Consider the following 15,526-nt stretch of genomic DNA (forward strand, 5'->3'; position numbering starts at 1 on the left):
TAAGATAGTAATCTGTGTGATTAATGTGCGGTGTGTGGGTGCTCAAGATAAAAAAGGCGTACATTTGCGCGGTAAATGGTTTTAAGGCACGTTGTGAATTTTCAGGGATTTAACAAAAACAGTTGTGATTATATTTATGCACTTTCTTTTATCTATGACAAATAACCCACCTCGTTTTCGTGAGAAACATTAAACTTACATGTGAAAGTGAATATCCTGAGTTGTGGTAGTTCGTTGAAGTTAGCTGTTTATAACAATCATTAGTAACTATTTACTTAAGTTTACATTCATTCAGCAGACCGAAGTCATTATTTTTGTATCAAAAAGTGAAATTTTAATTAGTGATTGTCAGTAGCTGATTGTTCATGAAAATGTCAGAAGGTAAGACAGAGAGTGAACACATCAACTTGAAGGTACTTGGCCAGGACGGAGCTATAGTACAATTCAAAATCCGAAAGCATACTCCATTGAAGAAATTAATGAGTGCTTATTGTGATCGTGCAGGATTAGCTATGTCGATAGTTCGGTTTAGGTTCGATGGACAACCAATCAACGAGACAGACACTCCACAGTCGCTTGAGATGGAAGAAGGCGATACCATAGAAGTTTATCAACAACAAACTGGCGGAGTGTACATAATGTAACTATGCAGTACTTGCCGTACTGCATTCACGATGAACATGAAGTGAATATGGATGACAATATTTTTTTTCAGAACCAATGAATTTTAATCATTAACTTTGTTATTTAGAAACTAAAAGTTGGCTACAAGACAGTCCAGTGTGTTTAAATTTTGATGAGTAATGGATGTTTTGTGATCGAAATATTTGGAAAAAACAGGGGTTGTTAGCAGACAAGATCATGATTTCTTTTAGTAAGTGGCATTATATGAATATTATAATCCTTATATGCAATACTGTTGTACTTAATTTGTAACTGCCATAATTTACTGCTCTGTCATAAGTGATCGTTAGAATTTTAAAATTTCCTTTCCCTAAATGAAAGTAAGAATTGGAAAAGTTCAGAGATTTTGTTCAAAATAGTGGGTTTTCAAAAGCAAATTGTCAACACTGTTTGACTGAAGTAGATACATTTATTTACGGTACAACTATATTTGCATATCAACAGTTGGAACATTCTGCGCGAGGCTTTTTCAATTATGTGTATATCACTTTTGTTTTTACAATAAGTTTATCTTTAATTTTTGTGTGGATCAAATTAGCTTAGGTAAGGTTAAGTTATTTCGGTGCAGTTTTACTATACGGATCCACAGATTGCACAAAGCCCTGAAAAATGTAGGGAAGTCTTTAATTTGCCCCTTTTATGTCAAATATCAAGAACAGAGCTCAACGAAGCCCTGCGGGGCTTCTAACCCGTTCCTACTACTACTTATACTATGGATCCGTGTAGTAAAACTGCACGGTTATTTCATTTTAGTGTGTTTTCAAGTAATTGTGATACTTTTTTGAGCTAAACCCGCGGTTTCTTTACGTCAAACTGAACTCCAAGTTAAACACTTTATTTCGAAGGTACTGAAAGGGCCATAGGGAGGAGGATACTTTGTGTTAGTAAATTTGTACGGTGTCTTGGGTTAAACTCAAAATATTACTTTGTACTTCTAACTTCCAGTCATGTTCGAGTAATTATTCTCAGCAATATTTCCATTCTATCTATAATCATCAAGCTCAGACGTGATGCTAACTGGAATTTATTTGACAAGGTTCTAGAACACATGCCCCCCTTCCCATTTAGCTGTAATAAAAGAAGAAGACAAAGTGCCCTGCGGGCCTCTAACCCGCCTTCATTCGCTAACGCTCGCTCAACTGTACTATGTGAATTAAATATTAAACTTTGGTACAGAAAGGAACCAGCCTAGCCACCAACCTTAAGCTATAGGGTTATATAGATATGGAGGACCTGTGTTCTAGAATCTTCCCATTTATTTTTTGATTGTATTATTATATCACTCCAAACCCTATAGGGGTATATAGATATGGAGGGCCTGTGTTCTGGAACCTTCCCATTTATGTTTTGATTGTATTATTATATCACTCCAAACCCGGTAAATAGAAAAGTCAGCACAAGTAAACTGCGGTACACTTCTATAAATTCTGTTCACTTCTGAGTTTTTGTGCAAACAAACTGTTGCCGTAACTTCTGTAGCTTCTTAATGTGCGCCACTGTTGTTCTTTGAATCTGTTTACGAACTTGCAGGATAATGGGAAAAAAATGTCATTTATCCTTTCTGCACTCAGAATGTTGAAAATGTCGATTGAGTCATTATGTTCGAAACAACCCTTGTACAGTATTCACACTTCCATCACTTCCTCCTTTGTTCTATAATTAAACCATTTTCCGCTTGAATTTAACATTGACAATATTGATTTCTAGTTTAGTTTAATAGTCGCACTAATTATGATTTTTTTTTTTCAATTTTTTTTTTTTAATTTTTTTTTTTTTTTTTTTTTTTTTAACCCGAAAATGCCCCAAACTATAACTTTCGTACTGGTTATGAAGATCAATATTGCACAAATGTGGTTTCCAACCTAGATATTAGTAGTTGACATTTTCAGTGCTCTGAGTGCGAAAAGGATAAGTGACAATTTTTCATTATTTTGGAAGTCCATTGGACGTTAAGAAGCTACAGAGATTAAGGCACCTCAGGAATGGTAAAAGTTTATAGAAGTGTACCGCGGAACACTTGGTGCCGATTTTTCTGTTTACAATTTTTGAAGTGATATAATAATAATAATAATAAAAGAAATCCGGATAGCATCACGTCTGCGCTTGATGATGATCCCAGAGAGGATGGAAATATTGTGGGGATAATGACTTAAGCACAAATGAAAATTAGGGATACAAGGTAAGAATTTCAGTGTATAATTGCTCAGAGTTGGCTCTCGAGTGTTTGTAAACCATAATGCTATAGAAGTGTTAAGGAAAGTTAATTTAATAAAGTATGGTAAGTTTTGATAGGGCTTATTTCTGAAATAGTTAAAAATGATTGTACCTAATCTTAGAATCTGATGTGATGGGATCATAAATCGATTCTCGTGAATAAATTGGAAGGAACGATACTGTTGCTGGTGGAGATTTGATCGGTGGCTGTACTATTGTATTGTCTTAATATGACTAAAAGTTCCTTCATGTAAGATTCTTTTATTTCGTGCATTGTGAAGGCTCGTGATTACTTATCCTTTCCGGTATATTGCAGGCTACTTACGTTGTTTTACTATATACGACAATATATAAATATAAGATTATTACAGTGATTCCCAACCGGTGTGTCGCGAAATTATAAAATTACAGTTCATTTGATACAACTTGTCCTTTCAGTTTGCTCCTGTTTTTTTCTTCCTGCACGTGGTCATAACAATTAAGGCAACGAGAACAGTTTCTATGGCAATAGCACATTCAGCCAATTATAATAGCTCATTTCTCTCACTCTGCAATGGTAAACACTCCACCTTTTCCGCACGTTGCCAATTTCAATATAAACAAATACACATTATTTTAGTCCAGGGGGCCGCGGTGGCTCAGTGGTTGAGCGTTCACCTCTGGTGCTAGGGGTCCCGGGTTCGATCCCAGCCCCCGCCAAGTGAACTTTGTGGTGGACAAACACCGTGTGCGTGGGTTTTCTCGGGGTTCTCCCGTTTCCTCCCACTTATTTCATTTATTACTCATCATCACCGTCTCCTTTAGCCTAACCGGCATAACCGTGGGACGTAAAACTCAAAGATTTCATTTCATTTCATTATTTTAGTCCTGTGTCAACTTGAGTAGTGAACCTGCTGGTTATTGAGAACATTCTTTTTAGTGCTCTTTTAGGTCATTTAATTTGATAAAACTGAGATTTACTTGCAGTGAATAATTTCATGTTTCAGTACCCAACGCAAAAGCTGGGAACACAGCATTGAGCACCACGTGTGCGCAGTGAGGTGTCAGAAAGGACAAGTAGTGACAATTGCAGTATAAAAAGTAATATTATGTCTCCTAGAGGACTCTAATCTTCATACGACACATTTCATTCTTCTCAAGAAGCCTATAATAATACGATAACCTAATTTTGAGACTATACTAGTCAACGGCAGGAACAATGCTCAATTCTAGATTCTAGTTGCGGATGTTTAGAGACTATGTAGAACTTATAGTTCTATTATATTATAATTTATACAGAATATTATTAATAAAAGATGTAATAAGAGTCTTGTGATGTCGTGAACGTTCTGTAAACTTTGTCGTCAGTAGATAAAGTAGAAATCAGTGAATTAGTACACTAACCTACTAAATGGACTGGGAATCCAATTAAGAAGAATCCGTTTGTTGAAAAGCAGGATGAAATTCTTAAAAACACATTATAGAAAGGTATATGTAGTAGGTTAGTGCACTAACCCGTAGGGTATATTTTAGTATATTGTTGTACTGTCAGCTACAAAAGTTCCTTCCGTTTGGTAAAATTTATTTTGGGAATGACGGTGGGGTGGCTGAAACGTACATAATAATTACATTCTTTTTAATTTACTGTAAAATATACTCAAAATTTTCTTCCATTCTGAAGTTATTTACGAAGCTAATTTCATCAAACGAAAGAACTTTTGACGCTGTACATAATAAGATAATAGAAATAGCCTACATTACACTGGAAACGCCAAGTGACCATCATTACTGTTGTAAATTTTGGTAATAGTTCTTAAATAATTATTATTGATACTGAAACTATGAAAAAAAGTTTCAAGCCATTGTGTGTGTCCATGAGTAAAAGTATCCGAGTGTAACATTCGAAATATAGTAAGAAAAATTGACAGAAACATTAGTAGGTGGTAACACGTTATATTCTTGATCATATTTATATCAAGTATAAAATACGATGATCGTTAAGTCGACAATATGTGTTACAGTAGTTAACGAAAAATCAAAAAACAGAAAATAGAGAAAAAGTTGGTTCAATATTAGTATTCGTGCAAAAGATAAATCGAATTGTTGAATTCTATTTGAATCAAACAGAATATACAAGCGTGTGTATATTTCATGTTTTTAAGTAATTTAGGAAGGCTTTCTGAAATTTACACTAAATACACAATTTATTAGTATTGGCACTTACACAACTTTCTGACAGTGGCACGTATTTTTTTCATAGGCTGTTAGAAAGTCTCTCGAAAATGTTTTTACTTCTTTGTAGATAGGAATTTTGTGCATCTCACAAGGTCTTCGTTATTCCTTAAGAAGTGTCTTCGGTTCGAAGGATTGGAATTTCAGTTGTTTGCGTGAATGTATCAATTACATATAAACAAAACTTATATAAAATTTGTATTTTTTAATGGTGATCTTGAAACTCCCATTTATGTAGTCAGCAGTAGCGTCTGAACTGACAGATTTTCAATCTCGTAACCCTCTTCAACTAAGTAAATCTAAAATTTTGGTAGTTTTCATTTACATCTATTAGGAACTTCAATAGTTTCCACATATATTAATCTTAATAGAAATAATTCCGTGTACAATAGTAGTACTTCGAAGAAGAGAATTGTTTTCAACTTACATTATTATCCTATAAATCTTCTTTTTTTTAAATATAAAAATATGGTTGTTAGCGAATGGATATTCTTGATTTTTTAATTGAATATGAAATTCAAAAGTCCAGACCACAGAAAGGTCATAATGTAGTATTTCTCGGTGATATTTAAAAAATAGTAAGCTTCAATGGAAGATTTTTTTTTTTTTAAATTTAATGATTAAGTCCCAGTATTAGTTGAAAACAGGTAAGGTAGTTCTCAGTTCATTAGTAGGCAAAGCACTTATATCACTACAGTAGGACACTATATTTTAAGATTTTCTTGAAACTTGTTGTAACACATTGGATCGGGAGTAAACCTCATTTTATATCTATTAGGAAATTTCAAGTTTGATTTTTTTTTTCTTATATGTACAATTTTAATCATGTAATCATTACTCATTGGGAGAAGAGCAAGATGTAAGACAGATAATCAGTTTTTCAGACCTGAATGCATTCCTTCGAAACATATTGGCTCAACAGCAGGGACGCAGAAATTGTTAGTATAAATATGTGGCAGCTCCTTCAGATCTATTTGAGAGAGAAAGAAAGAGAAGGAGGGGAGGTTTAATGATAGAGGCTCACCTCTGGTGTAGGGATCTCTGGTTCACACCAGTGAATTTGTAGTCCATAATATAGTTTCCGTGGGTTTCCTCGGGGGTTCTCCCAGTTTCTCATTCCACCAATTCTTTCATTATTTTTCACCTTCAGTAATCATCTGTCTTCTTTAGCCTAAAAGGCATAAACGTGGGACGTAAAAACAGGAAATTTTAATTTCAGATCTATTTCTTGAAAATGAAAAGTACAATTTTCTTCATAAAGACAGAAATTTGTAAATGGATTGCTTCATCTATAATTACGTCTAAGTACAAAATTTGTGGTATTAATCTATGACCCCTCCAGATAGTTTTTTGCAAATCTATATTTGCACTACAGGTTATCTGAATATATTAGATAAGGTTTATCGGTAGTGTGTTGGCTATGTTTATCGGTAGATATTACTAGTATCATAACCTGGATTTTTTTGGCATGACGTTTGCTCTGAACTACATTGTAGTATTATTAAATGGGTTCGTTTACTGACCACATTTGATTAGCTACACTTAAAAAAAAAAAAATCATATTGGGAGTTGACTTCAAATATGTTTAATTTTTCTGCATCAAGGATAGTTTAAGTACGAGGGGCATTCAATAAGTAAAGAGACAAATTGCTATAGCTCAATAAAGATTTATTTGAATCTTTCAAAACTAAGGCTATTTTTCAATATAATCACCCTTTACAGTTATGCATTTGTCCCATCTTTTTTGCAGCTTCCTAATTCCCTTGGCGAAGAAATCTTTCGATTTACCCCGAAGCCACCTTTGCACCGCTGCCTTATCTTCCTCATTGTTAGCAAATCTTTTTCCACATAGGGCGTCTTTGAGTGGTCCAAACAGGTAAAAATCAGATGGGGCGAGGTCTGGGCTGTAGGCAGGATGAGGTAAGACCTCCCAACCCAATTCTTGAAGCTTATCTCGGGTCAGCTGGGCTGTATGAGGGCGGGCGTTATCGTGCTGAAGAATGACTCCTTTTGACAAGAGTCCACGGCGTTTGCTTCTGATAGCTGGTTTAACTTTGTGTTCTAGCATCTCAGAATAGTATAGGCTATTGATAGTTCGCTGATCTTCAAGGAAATCGCAATAGATTGGACCCTGTGAGTCCCAAAAGATGGTCAGCAGCACTTTACCAGCGGAAGGTTGAACCTTGAATTTTTTGCGAACTGGAGAGCTAGTGTGTTTCCACTCCATACTCTGCCTTTTGGTCTCAGGGTCGTAGTGATGGATCCAGGCCTCGTCGCAAGTCACTATTCTTTCAAAAAAAGCGTCTCCTTCAATCAAACTTCGTTGCGTTAAGGCTTGACAAATGGAAAGCCTTGATTCTTTATGAGCGTCAGTAAGCTGTCTGGGAACCCATCTGGCACACGTTTTTCTGTACTTTAAAATGTTCCTAATGGCATTGTGAACAGTTCCAACACTTACTTGAACCTCCTCAGCTATCATTTCAACAGTAATTCTTCTGTTATCACGAATAAGTCCGTCAATCGTCGATTCCAACGAAGAACCAGAAACTTCCACTGGACGTCCACATCGGGGTTCATCACCTACACTTGTTCGGCCACTTTTAAACCGATCAACCCACTTGTACACATTCGCACGGTTCATTCAACTGTTACCGTACTGTCTCAACATTCGAGAAAAAATTTCACTTGGTTTTACACCTTCTGCGACTAAAAACCTAATGACTGAGCGCTGTTCTTCTAAGGTGCAATCTTCTAGAGGACTTGCCATGATGAATTGATATTTTTGAAGTTATGTTGACAGCAGATCAGAGCATATCCCAAGGTTGCCAGCTAACACCCCTGAAACAAAAAAAACAAAAAAAAAATTGATTAGTGTTAAAAATATAGACTTTGTCTCTTTACTTATTGAATGATCCTCGTATAATCAGATTTTTAATTTAGGGGACATTTTCATATAATTCTAGATGTTCTAATAGGATAATATGTTCTAATAGGTTTTATTTTATTTTTTTCATGTCCCGTTTATGCATCGAGGCTAAGGAGACGGTTGCTCATATAGTGACAGGTACTGACTGAAGTCTTAACAAAAAAAAAAAGAAGAAGAAGTATAACATTTGAAGAGTAACAGAAGGTTTGAGACAGTGTTCACATGTGTATTCAATTTTTAGCAAGTATTACAGGCATAGTCCAGATCAATTCAGGAAGACATAGAAAAAATATTGCCGTGATAGCCCCAGATGTTATTGAATTTAATAGTTGTTACATTCAGGGCAAGAAACTCGTCTTTTCTTAGTTTTGTTTTGTCCATAAAATCATGGTCCTATGTACAAGCCGGCGCATCTGGCACCATCTCTCACGTAATGCTCTTATCTATAGGATGGTTCAGAATATTTTAATGTACTGATTCAAATGGTATTCTCCGTTTGAAAATAATGTTCAAGTTATCGTGCTATAGCCTTCTGAATTTTTAATTTTACTTCAAAAATGCCATTTCCCTTAAAAAGAAAAAAAAAAGATTTATAAAAAGTTGAAAATGTAGCCATACATTTAACCTATTTCCGTTATCTTATTCTCACATATTGGTCTTATGAGATCAAAATCAAGTCTTATTTCACATGGAGTTTTAATTCTGCATAAAGATAAATGACAGACACAGTTTTCAGACATATTTAAGCTTCCAAAATATATGTGATCTTTAAAATTTGACTTCACTGACCATAACTTGACTAGGACTAACACGAACCTCTATAGCTGACTGATTCAGGAAGTGTAATTCTCCTGTAGGTACAAATTAAACCTTTTGTTCAGTTAATGTCATTGTTGATATTTTGTTAAAACATTTAGAATTGAAAGTAATTACGGAAATATCTTAAAGAGGCCTTATCACTGCAAATTTAAAATACCGCTAGTTTTACAGTAATTATGCAATATCTTCTACTAGATAAGAGATAATCAAAAAGTGGAACAAGAGCTCTCTAGACAATATTATTTTATATGATACTGTTATCACGACTTACTTATTTCCTTTCGATTTCCAGCCATTTAAAAAATCGGCATTTATTTTCGCGTTTCTAAATGGCTACCAACGAAAAGCTACTAGGTAACTCGTGGTAACGGTACATCATGTAAAATAATATTTTTTAAAACGATCTTGTTCCACATTTTGATTATCTTTTATCTATTTGAAGATATCACATAGTTACTGTAAAATTAGCGGTATTTTAATTTCGCAGTGATAAGGCCTCTTAACATTGATACAGTCTTGAAATGAACACTTATTCACAGCCTGAAGGATTTTTTTTTTTCGTCTTACACATACCATCCCGGAATTTGTCTGGTGTGAGTGAGGGAAAATTCAGGTGGCTGACCTGGAAAGGCTTTTACATCTTTTCGACCGAGTGTCCCCACCGGGAATCGAACCCGAAAGTCCACTTGGAATGGGCTGGGATCAATGCATCAGAGGTAAGTATTCTACCGAGCAACCGCGGCTCCACAATGAGTTTTCAAAATTCATTCAGAACTATGGGTCAGTTTCGAGTAGAGTTCTGATTTTCTTCGACGGAAAGGTATGTCAAAAGCAGCAGATATAAAGAGTTGCTCAACAAGTAAAAGTACTTTGTGTAAGACAGGGGTGGCCAACTTTTTATGTTTGAGTGCTACTTTTCATTTCAGAATCTGGTTATTTGCTCACTAACTTACTAGAGGAAGCATAAAACAATGACTGATCGATACAGACAGTATGCCACAGACCAGCACGGACTCCTTTCATGACTTGACGGTCGACGCCTTGGCCACTGATGATGTAAGGCATGTGACGTTTCCCGAGACGAAACATAAGAGGTTCGGTATAAATTGTGTATGTTACATACCTTCAATAGAACATAGTAGCATTGGCGTAGCTAGAGAATGCCCGTGTAGTTCGTGAATCCAAACCCGGGGGTAACATAGTAATTATTGAAACTAAATAAGTTTACTACGAAGCCTACTCCAAACAAGCAAATCTTGTGAACAGAAAACTGACAGCTTCGCGTAGATCATTACTAGGACAAATTTGTGGATATGCATTTGTTACCAAGCTTTTGTGGATTGTTCCCTTGAACAGTATGTTGTAACATAAATAAAACAAACGTTAATTGATTGAAATTGTGAGTTGTAGCTGGAGTTAACAACACAAGATCTCAGATTATAAGCTTCCAGGTGGAAGCAAGCACAAAACAAAATGTAATACCTGCTAATGGACGCTATACGATGCATATTAATAGATTAAAAATAAGAACTGAGCTAATTAAGTAATGGCAGTAATAGAGAACTTACTTAGGAAGGCCCCAGACAGGGTCGAAATTACATAAGGAAGTAAAGTAAAAGTAGTATAACTTGAAGTCGTTGATTGGATTTGACGTAGGATTGTCATAAGTTTGTTGTAGAAGACGTAAATCCCAAATAAATAAGAAATAAAACGCAAATAAAATTGGTTCGTGAACTCTAACGAGAATCACTGTGTCAGTAATACCATCGCATATATATAGTAATTTCAGATTTAAAACTAAGAAGACATTACAGTATTTTGTGAATGGCAAAAATCTTAATTTATTGGGTTTTAATGTCCTCTCTCAGTACCTCCTCCCTGGAATCGAACCCGGGACTACACGCAAGAAGGATCGTAGATTAGGGAAGGAATGTCAAGAAGAAAATCTCAAACTTGTCCATCTAGTTTGAAGTTACTTGTAAAATAAATGTGACCAAATAGAAAGAAAATCTGAGAACGGTGACTACTTACGTGATCCCCCTTAAACACGGTATTTGAATACTTTACTATAATGGAGCATCGCTATTCAGTTCCTTGCTTGTTCATTAGTTGACATTATGCATCACCGAGATCATGATGTATAGAAACTTCGTTTCTGGAGTGATCCGATTTAGTGGTTCGAACTTAAGTCCGGGGTTTTAACGATGTCACTTGTGCATTTCAATATTTTGTTTAAAGTATTTATATTACAACATAGATAGAAATAGTTTTTATGAATTGTGTTGCAAAAGGATATCCACAAGTTTGTCCTACCAATGATCTATGCGAAATTATGTTTCTCTTTGTTTTGCCTACGTTTCAGGCAAATTGTCTAGAAAACTTAATTGGCATTTACCAAAGCTTAATTTCAATAAGCAAAATAATATCTTCATGGCTTGGAGAGACTTTGAATTGCCTGGCTCTCTTTAGCTACACCGTTTTCCAAGTATTAACGCTAGGTGCAACAGTAATTTTACTGGACTGTGACATTAATTCAAATTTAGTGACAATGAGCAAGACTGTGATAAGAAATATATAAAAACACAAACGCGGAACAGTTTCAACACATTGTATCTTATCAGACTTCCACGGTTAGCTACTTGAAAGTTAATTGAGTTGATTTTGAGTTTGTCCCTTTCAGCAGCGAGGCTACATGACACAGGACCTACTGATTAACGTGGAATCCGAACCACATGAGCTCCCGCCGGGAATCGAATCTGGGTCTCCCACGCCAAAGGCACATACACTAACCGCTTAGTCACGAAGGAGCTCTACTTGGAAGTTCGAGACCTCTTATATACCTTCCGGATATCAACTTTCAATTAGACTGCCCTTTCCGTAAAAACTAAACGGCGTGACAAACATCTTGGCATTTGAAGGCGGCGCTGCAAGTTCCCTTTAAATGCTGCTAGCAAATGATAGGCCAGCGGTACTGCCACGTTTATTTTGTACACATTCACGTCTATCCCCTGTCACCTGATCACGCTGTAGTTTGTCAGCTTAGCCATAGCCACACCCCTTTACCACTTTACAACGTCGCGCCATAGCTTGCGTTTTATTCGTTTAGCTGAAATGCCAAGATGTTTGTCACAGGCTTTAACACTTACGTTTTTTTACTTTCACCTGTTCAGTTGCACACTTATCCAATTAAAAATGTACTTTATATATATATATATATATATATATATATATTCTTGTCCTTTAATTATCCTTATTTACGTTCCGTTATGCAATTGTTGTTTTTCTTTCTTTAAGTAAAATCCTCTCCCATTCTTTATTTATCGCAAATTTTCCATTCCAGTTCATCACCTTGTCGCCAGCCTTCATCCATTTTCCCAGCAAAGTCGTTAGTCCTATTCTCTTCTTCTGTGACTTCTGTTCCTTCCCACTCTAACCTGTGGTTTGTCTTTTTCTGGTACTTATGTATTACGTTGTTGTCCCTTTTCAATCTTACATCATCCTTGTGCTGTTTTATCCTTACTTCCATCTTTTTTGTTTCTCCTATACATTGGGATGCACGGAGTGTAACAAAATTTACATAGGAGAAACAAACAAACAAACAATAAAAAAAAAAGAAAGGAACGGAACAGGACTTCAGTGAGAAAATGGAAAGAAGTCAGGGAAATTATTAAGTCAGGAGACAAGATTTTGAATGAGAATGGAGGATTTGCGATAAATAAAGGATGGGAGAGGATTGTATTTAAAGAAGAAGAAAGAAACAGAACAAATGAATAAGGGAACATGAACAAGAATAATTAAAGGACAAGAATGTATCCAGCTAAAAAGTATACTTTTAGTTGGACAAGTGTGCAGCTGAACAGGTGAAAGTGGAAAAACACAAGTGTTATTGTGTTACTTTTATTGAAGGGACGGAGCCTAATAAAAGTTGATATTCGGAAGGTATATATAAGAGGTGACCAACTTCCAAATAGCAAAAAGGAGTGGAAGTCTGATGAAGACACAATTAGTGTGGTGAAATTGTTACTGTTTGTGTTTTTATATATTCTTACAAAGGCCTAATAAGATAGTTATCAACCACGTAGGTTTTTTTTTTTTTTTTTTTTCCACAAGACTCGAGTTTTATACAACTAATTACTGTTGAAGGTATGCAACATACACAATTCATAAAGTAATCTGTCATTTTTCAAGGGTGCGAACTGTCAACAGCTTTACATGAAACATTTATCCTTGGTGACCAGTCCTTCCATACTTGCTCATTGAACTTACCTTTCCTTCACACGCTGATATTTTGCTTAAATTGCTCTACTTGCTCATATCTTAAGCAAAATCTGAGTTTGGGGATCGTCAATCATGTGATAAGCGAAAGTTTACAATGTCAAAGGACTACTGGAAAGCATGCGTTTTGTTGTAATTTGATATTTTAAAGGTGATGATGTCAAAACTAACTCACTTGTGCTATCTTTTCCTTTCTTTTTATGTAAAACAATAAGAGGGTTCTTACCGACCTGGAAAAGTAAGTGCGTTTCATGAAGAGCTGAAAACATCTAGAAAAGTCAAGGAATTTTAAGTACGGATTTTTATTTTGCGAAACCTATTTCTTTTTTGACTTACCAGGCTCTTTGGTAGATAATATTACTTTTGTAAAACTTCTCTACCAACACACACACACAGACACTCTCTAATATATATATCTATCTGGAAATTCGTAAATCGTGAGCTGAAGAGCCAGAGAATTCGTGCTTGCCAAATAAGTGGGAACCCTGCATTATCACTGACAATGATTTTCTTTATTTTTACTGCTACAGATAAAAACATACAAAATTTCAATAGAAAATCATAAAACATAAATTCCTTTACACGTTGCAATACTTTTCATATACCTGTCGATATACACTTTAATCTATACTTTCGACTCCAAGGTAGGAATCTCATTACAAAATTGAAAACATCTACATGTATTTTAACTGTTCGTCACTGTAACCGCGGTGATTTAACAGTTTCTGTGAGGTCGAAGTCAGCAGTACTTGGATGAGTGACTTTGGATTTGGTCAGTACTTAGATGAGTGATTTTGAGTGGAGAAAATAGATGGTAATGGCAGTGCAGCTTTACCCAGCGTCGCAAGAACAATTGCGAACCTATTTGAATGAAAAAAAAAAGGTCAGATTGTGAGCAGGGAACCTTCTCGACAAAGTCTATCTGCTGACTACATATATTCAGCTTAAAAATCTCCAACTGATTGACTTAAGCCCCTATTGTTTTTCCTTGCTGGCTTTTTCAATGACACATCAAACGGAGAGGTCCATGATTGATAAGTATGACCCAAGACGCTTTCGTACAACATAAATTATTATAGCTTCTTACAAACTTACATATGCTATATGTTACGAACTTCTTCCTTTGTAACATAAAATTGCTAAGCGGTTGCCATTAACAAGAAACAAATTGGAGAAACATTATTACAGGTTCAGATTGATTACTCATTCCTTATTTTGTTAAAATTTTTGTAGCACATGTTAAGGAGAATATACTTGTGCTCTGAAAATATGTTTTTGCATTAATATATCTTTCCAGGATAGTAGTATCTGAGTGAAATTTGAAAGAATTATTTTTATAATGAAGAGTTAATGATTGGTATATGGTGGTAGCAATTGGACACAGCGTCATTTTCACCAGTCGATTCGGATATTATTTTCTTGCTTTGTAATATTTTATGTGCACTTTCTAATTTATTTTGACGCTAGAAACTTGATGTAATTAATGTCACAAGAATAGAATAAGCATTGTCTTATAATGCACCCCTGGAGAGAGGGGTCAAAAGAAGCAAAATTTTTCACTAGACCGTCTCTAGCTTATATAAATTTTTTGCAAAGATTGCAGAAGAAATTAAAGTGATGTTTGAACGGTACTCAGATTATATGACTTACGCCACCACCGGGAGTCGAACCCGGGATCATATGTACAGAAAATATGCATGTTAGTTGACTAAAGGTGAGATTACCATATTTCTGTAATTCAAATCCAAGGCACTTTGTTAGGAAGTAAATTTTCCAAACTGGAACACTTAGGTAGAAGATTTACTTTCACCTTTTCCATCGGTAGAAAATACTTAACTGGAACAAAATCCATTTTCATTTCTGGATGTATCAGTAGTGATGGGCAGGAAGGTAAAGCATAACCTAGATCCAGAAATTATGTTTGAACAATACACTGTGACGTCAATATTCTAGTGCATTATAAATTAAGATTATACATGTAACTGTGAATGTCAAGGTATTTTATGCAAAAACATATTTTAGAGTAGTGCAGTTGAGATAGGACACAAAAGAGTGGTGAAAAGATTGTCATGGCTGAAAACCGGGACATATGGTAACCATAATAAAGGGGAACTTATTACTTTGATTTTTCATTTCAAAATGTTGAAATCTCTGCTGGAAGGATGGAAAGAAAATTAAGTATACCTGATAGTAAAACGCAGGTATAATACTGGAAAATATTCTAATTATGATTGGCTAAATATTATGCGGAAAACAGTTGCCCGAGGCAATGTGAACCGGTATTATTTTGAATACAAGTAATGACCACAAACATTTACGACTATAAGAAAACTGCAAATTTTTATGGTGTAATTTTAATTGTCAATGCATACACCTAACAAAATATTTAATATAAGC

The 15,526-nt window shown here is 35.2% G+C and overlaps 2 protein-coding genes across 4 annotated transcripts in view; both read left to right on the forward strand.

Annotated features, from left to right (window-relative positions):
- Positions 1-673, forward strand: LOC145686010 (small ubiquitin-related modifier 3-like). The gene has a single exon (XM_081758848.1). The coding sequence runs from the start codon at positions 366-368 to the stop codon at positions 642-644; it is 279 nt and encodes a 92-aa protein (XP_081614974.1). The 5' UTR covers positions 1-365; the 3' UTR covers positions 645-673.
- Positions 674-734: 61 nt separating this feature from the next.
- Positions 735-15,526, forward strand: part of LOC145686009 (uncharacterized) — a 44,500-nt gene continuing 29,708 nt past the window's right edge. Inside the window, exons 1-2 of one of the 3 annotated variants that reach the window (XM_081758846.1) lie at positions 736-874; positions 8,143-8,173. The gene's annotated coding sequence lies outside the window, so the exon portion shown is untranslated. Of the gene's footprint in view, positions 875-8,136; positions 8,240-15,526 lie in introns of those variants that run through there. The other 2 variants (XM_081758844.1, XM_081758847.1) reach the window with 2 other exon arrangements.

This window comes from Thermobia domestica, chromosome 5 (assembly GCF_964235325.1).
Source record: "Thermobia domestica chromosome 5, izTheDome1.hap1.1, whole genome shotgun sequence".
In the NCBI taxonomy this organism is placed as follows: Eukaryota; Metazoa; Arthropoda; class Insecta; order Zygentoma; family Lepismatidae; genus Thermobia; species Thermobia domestica.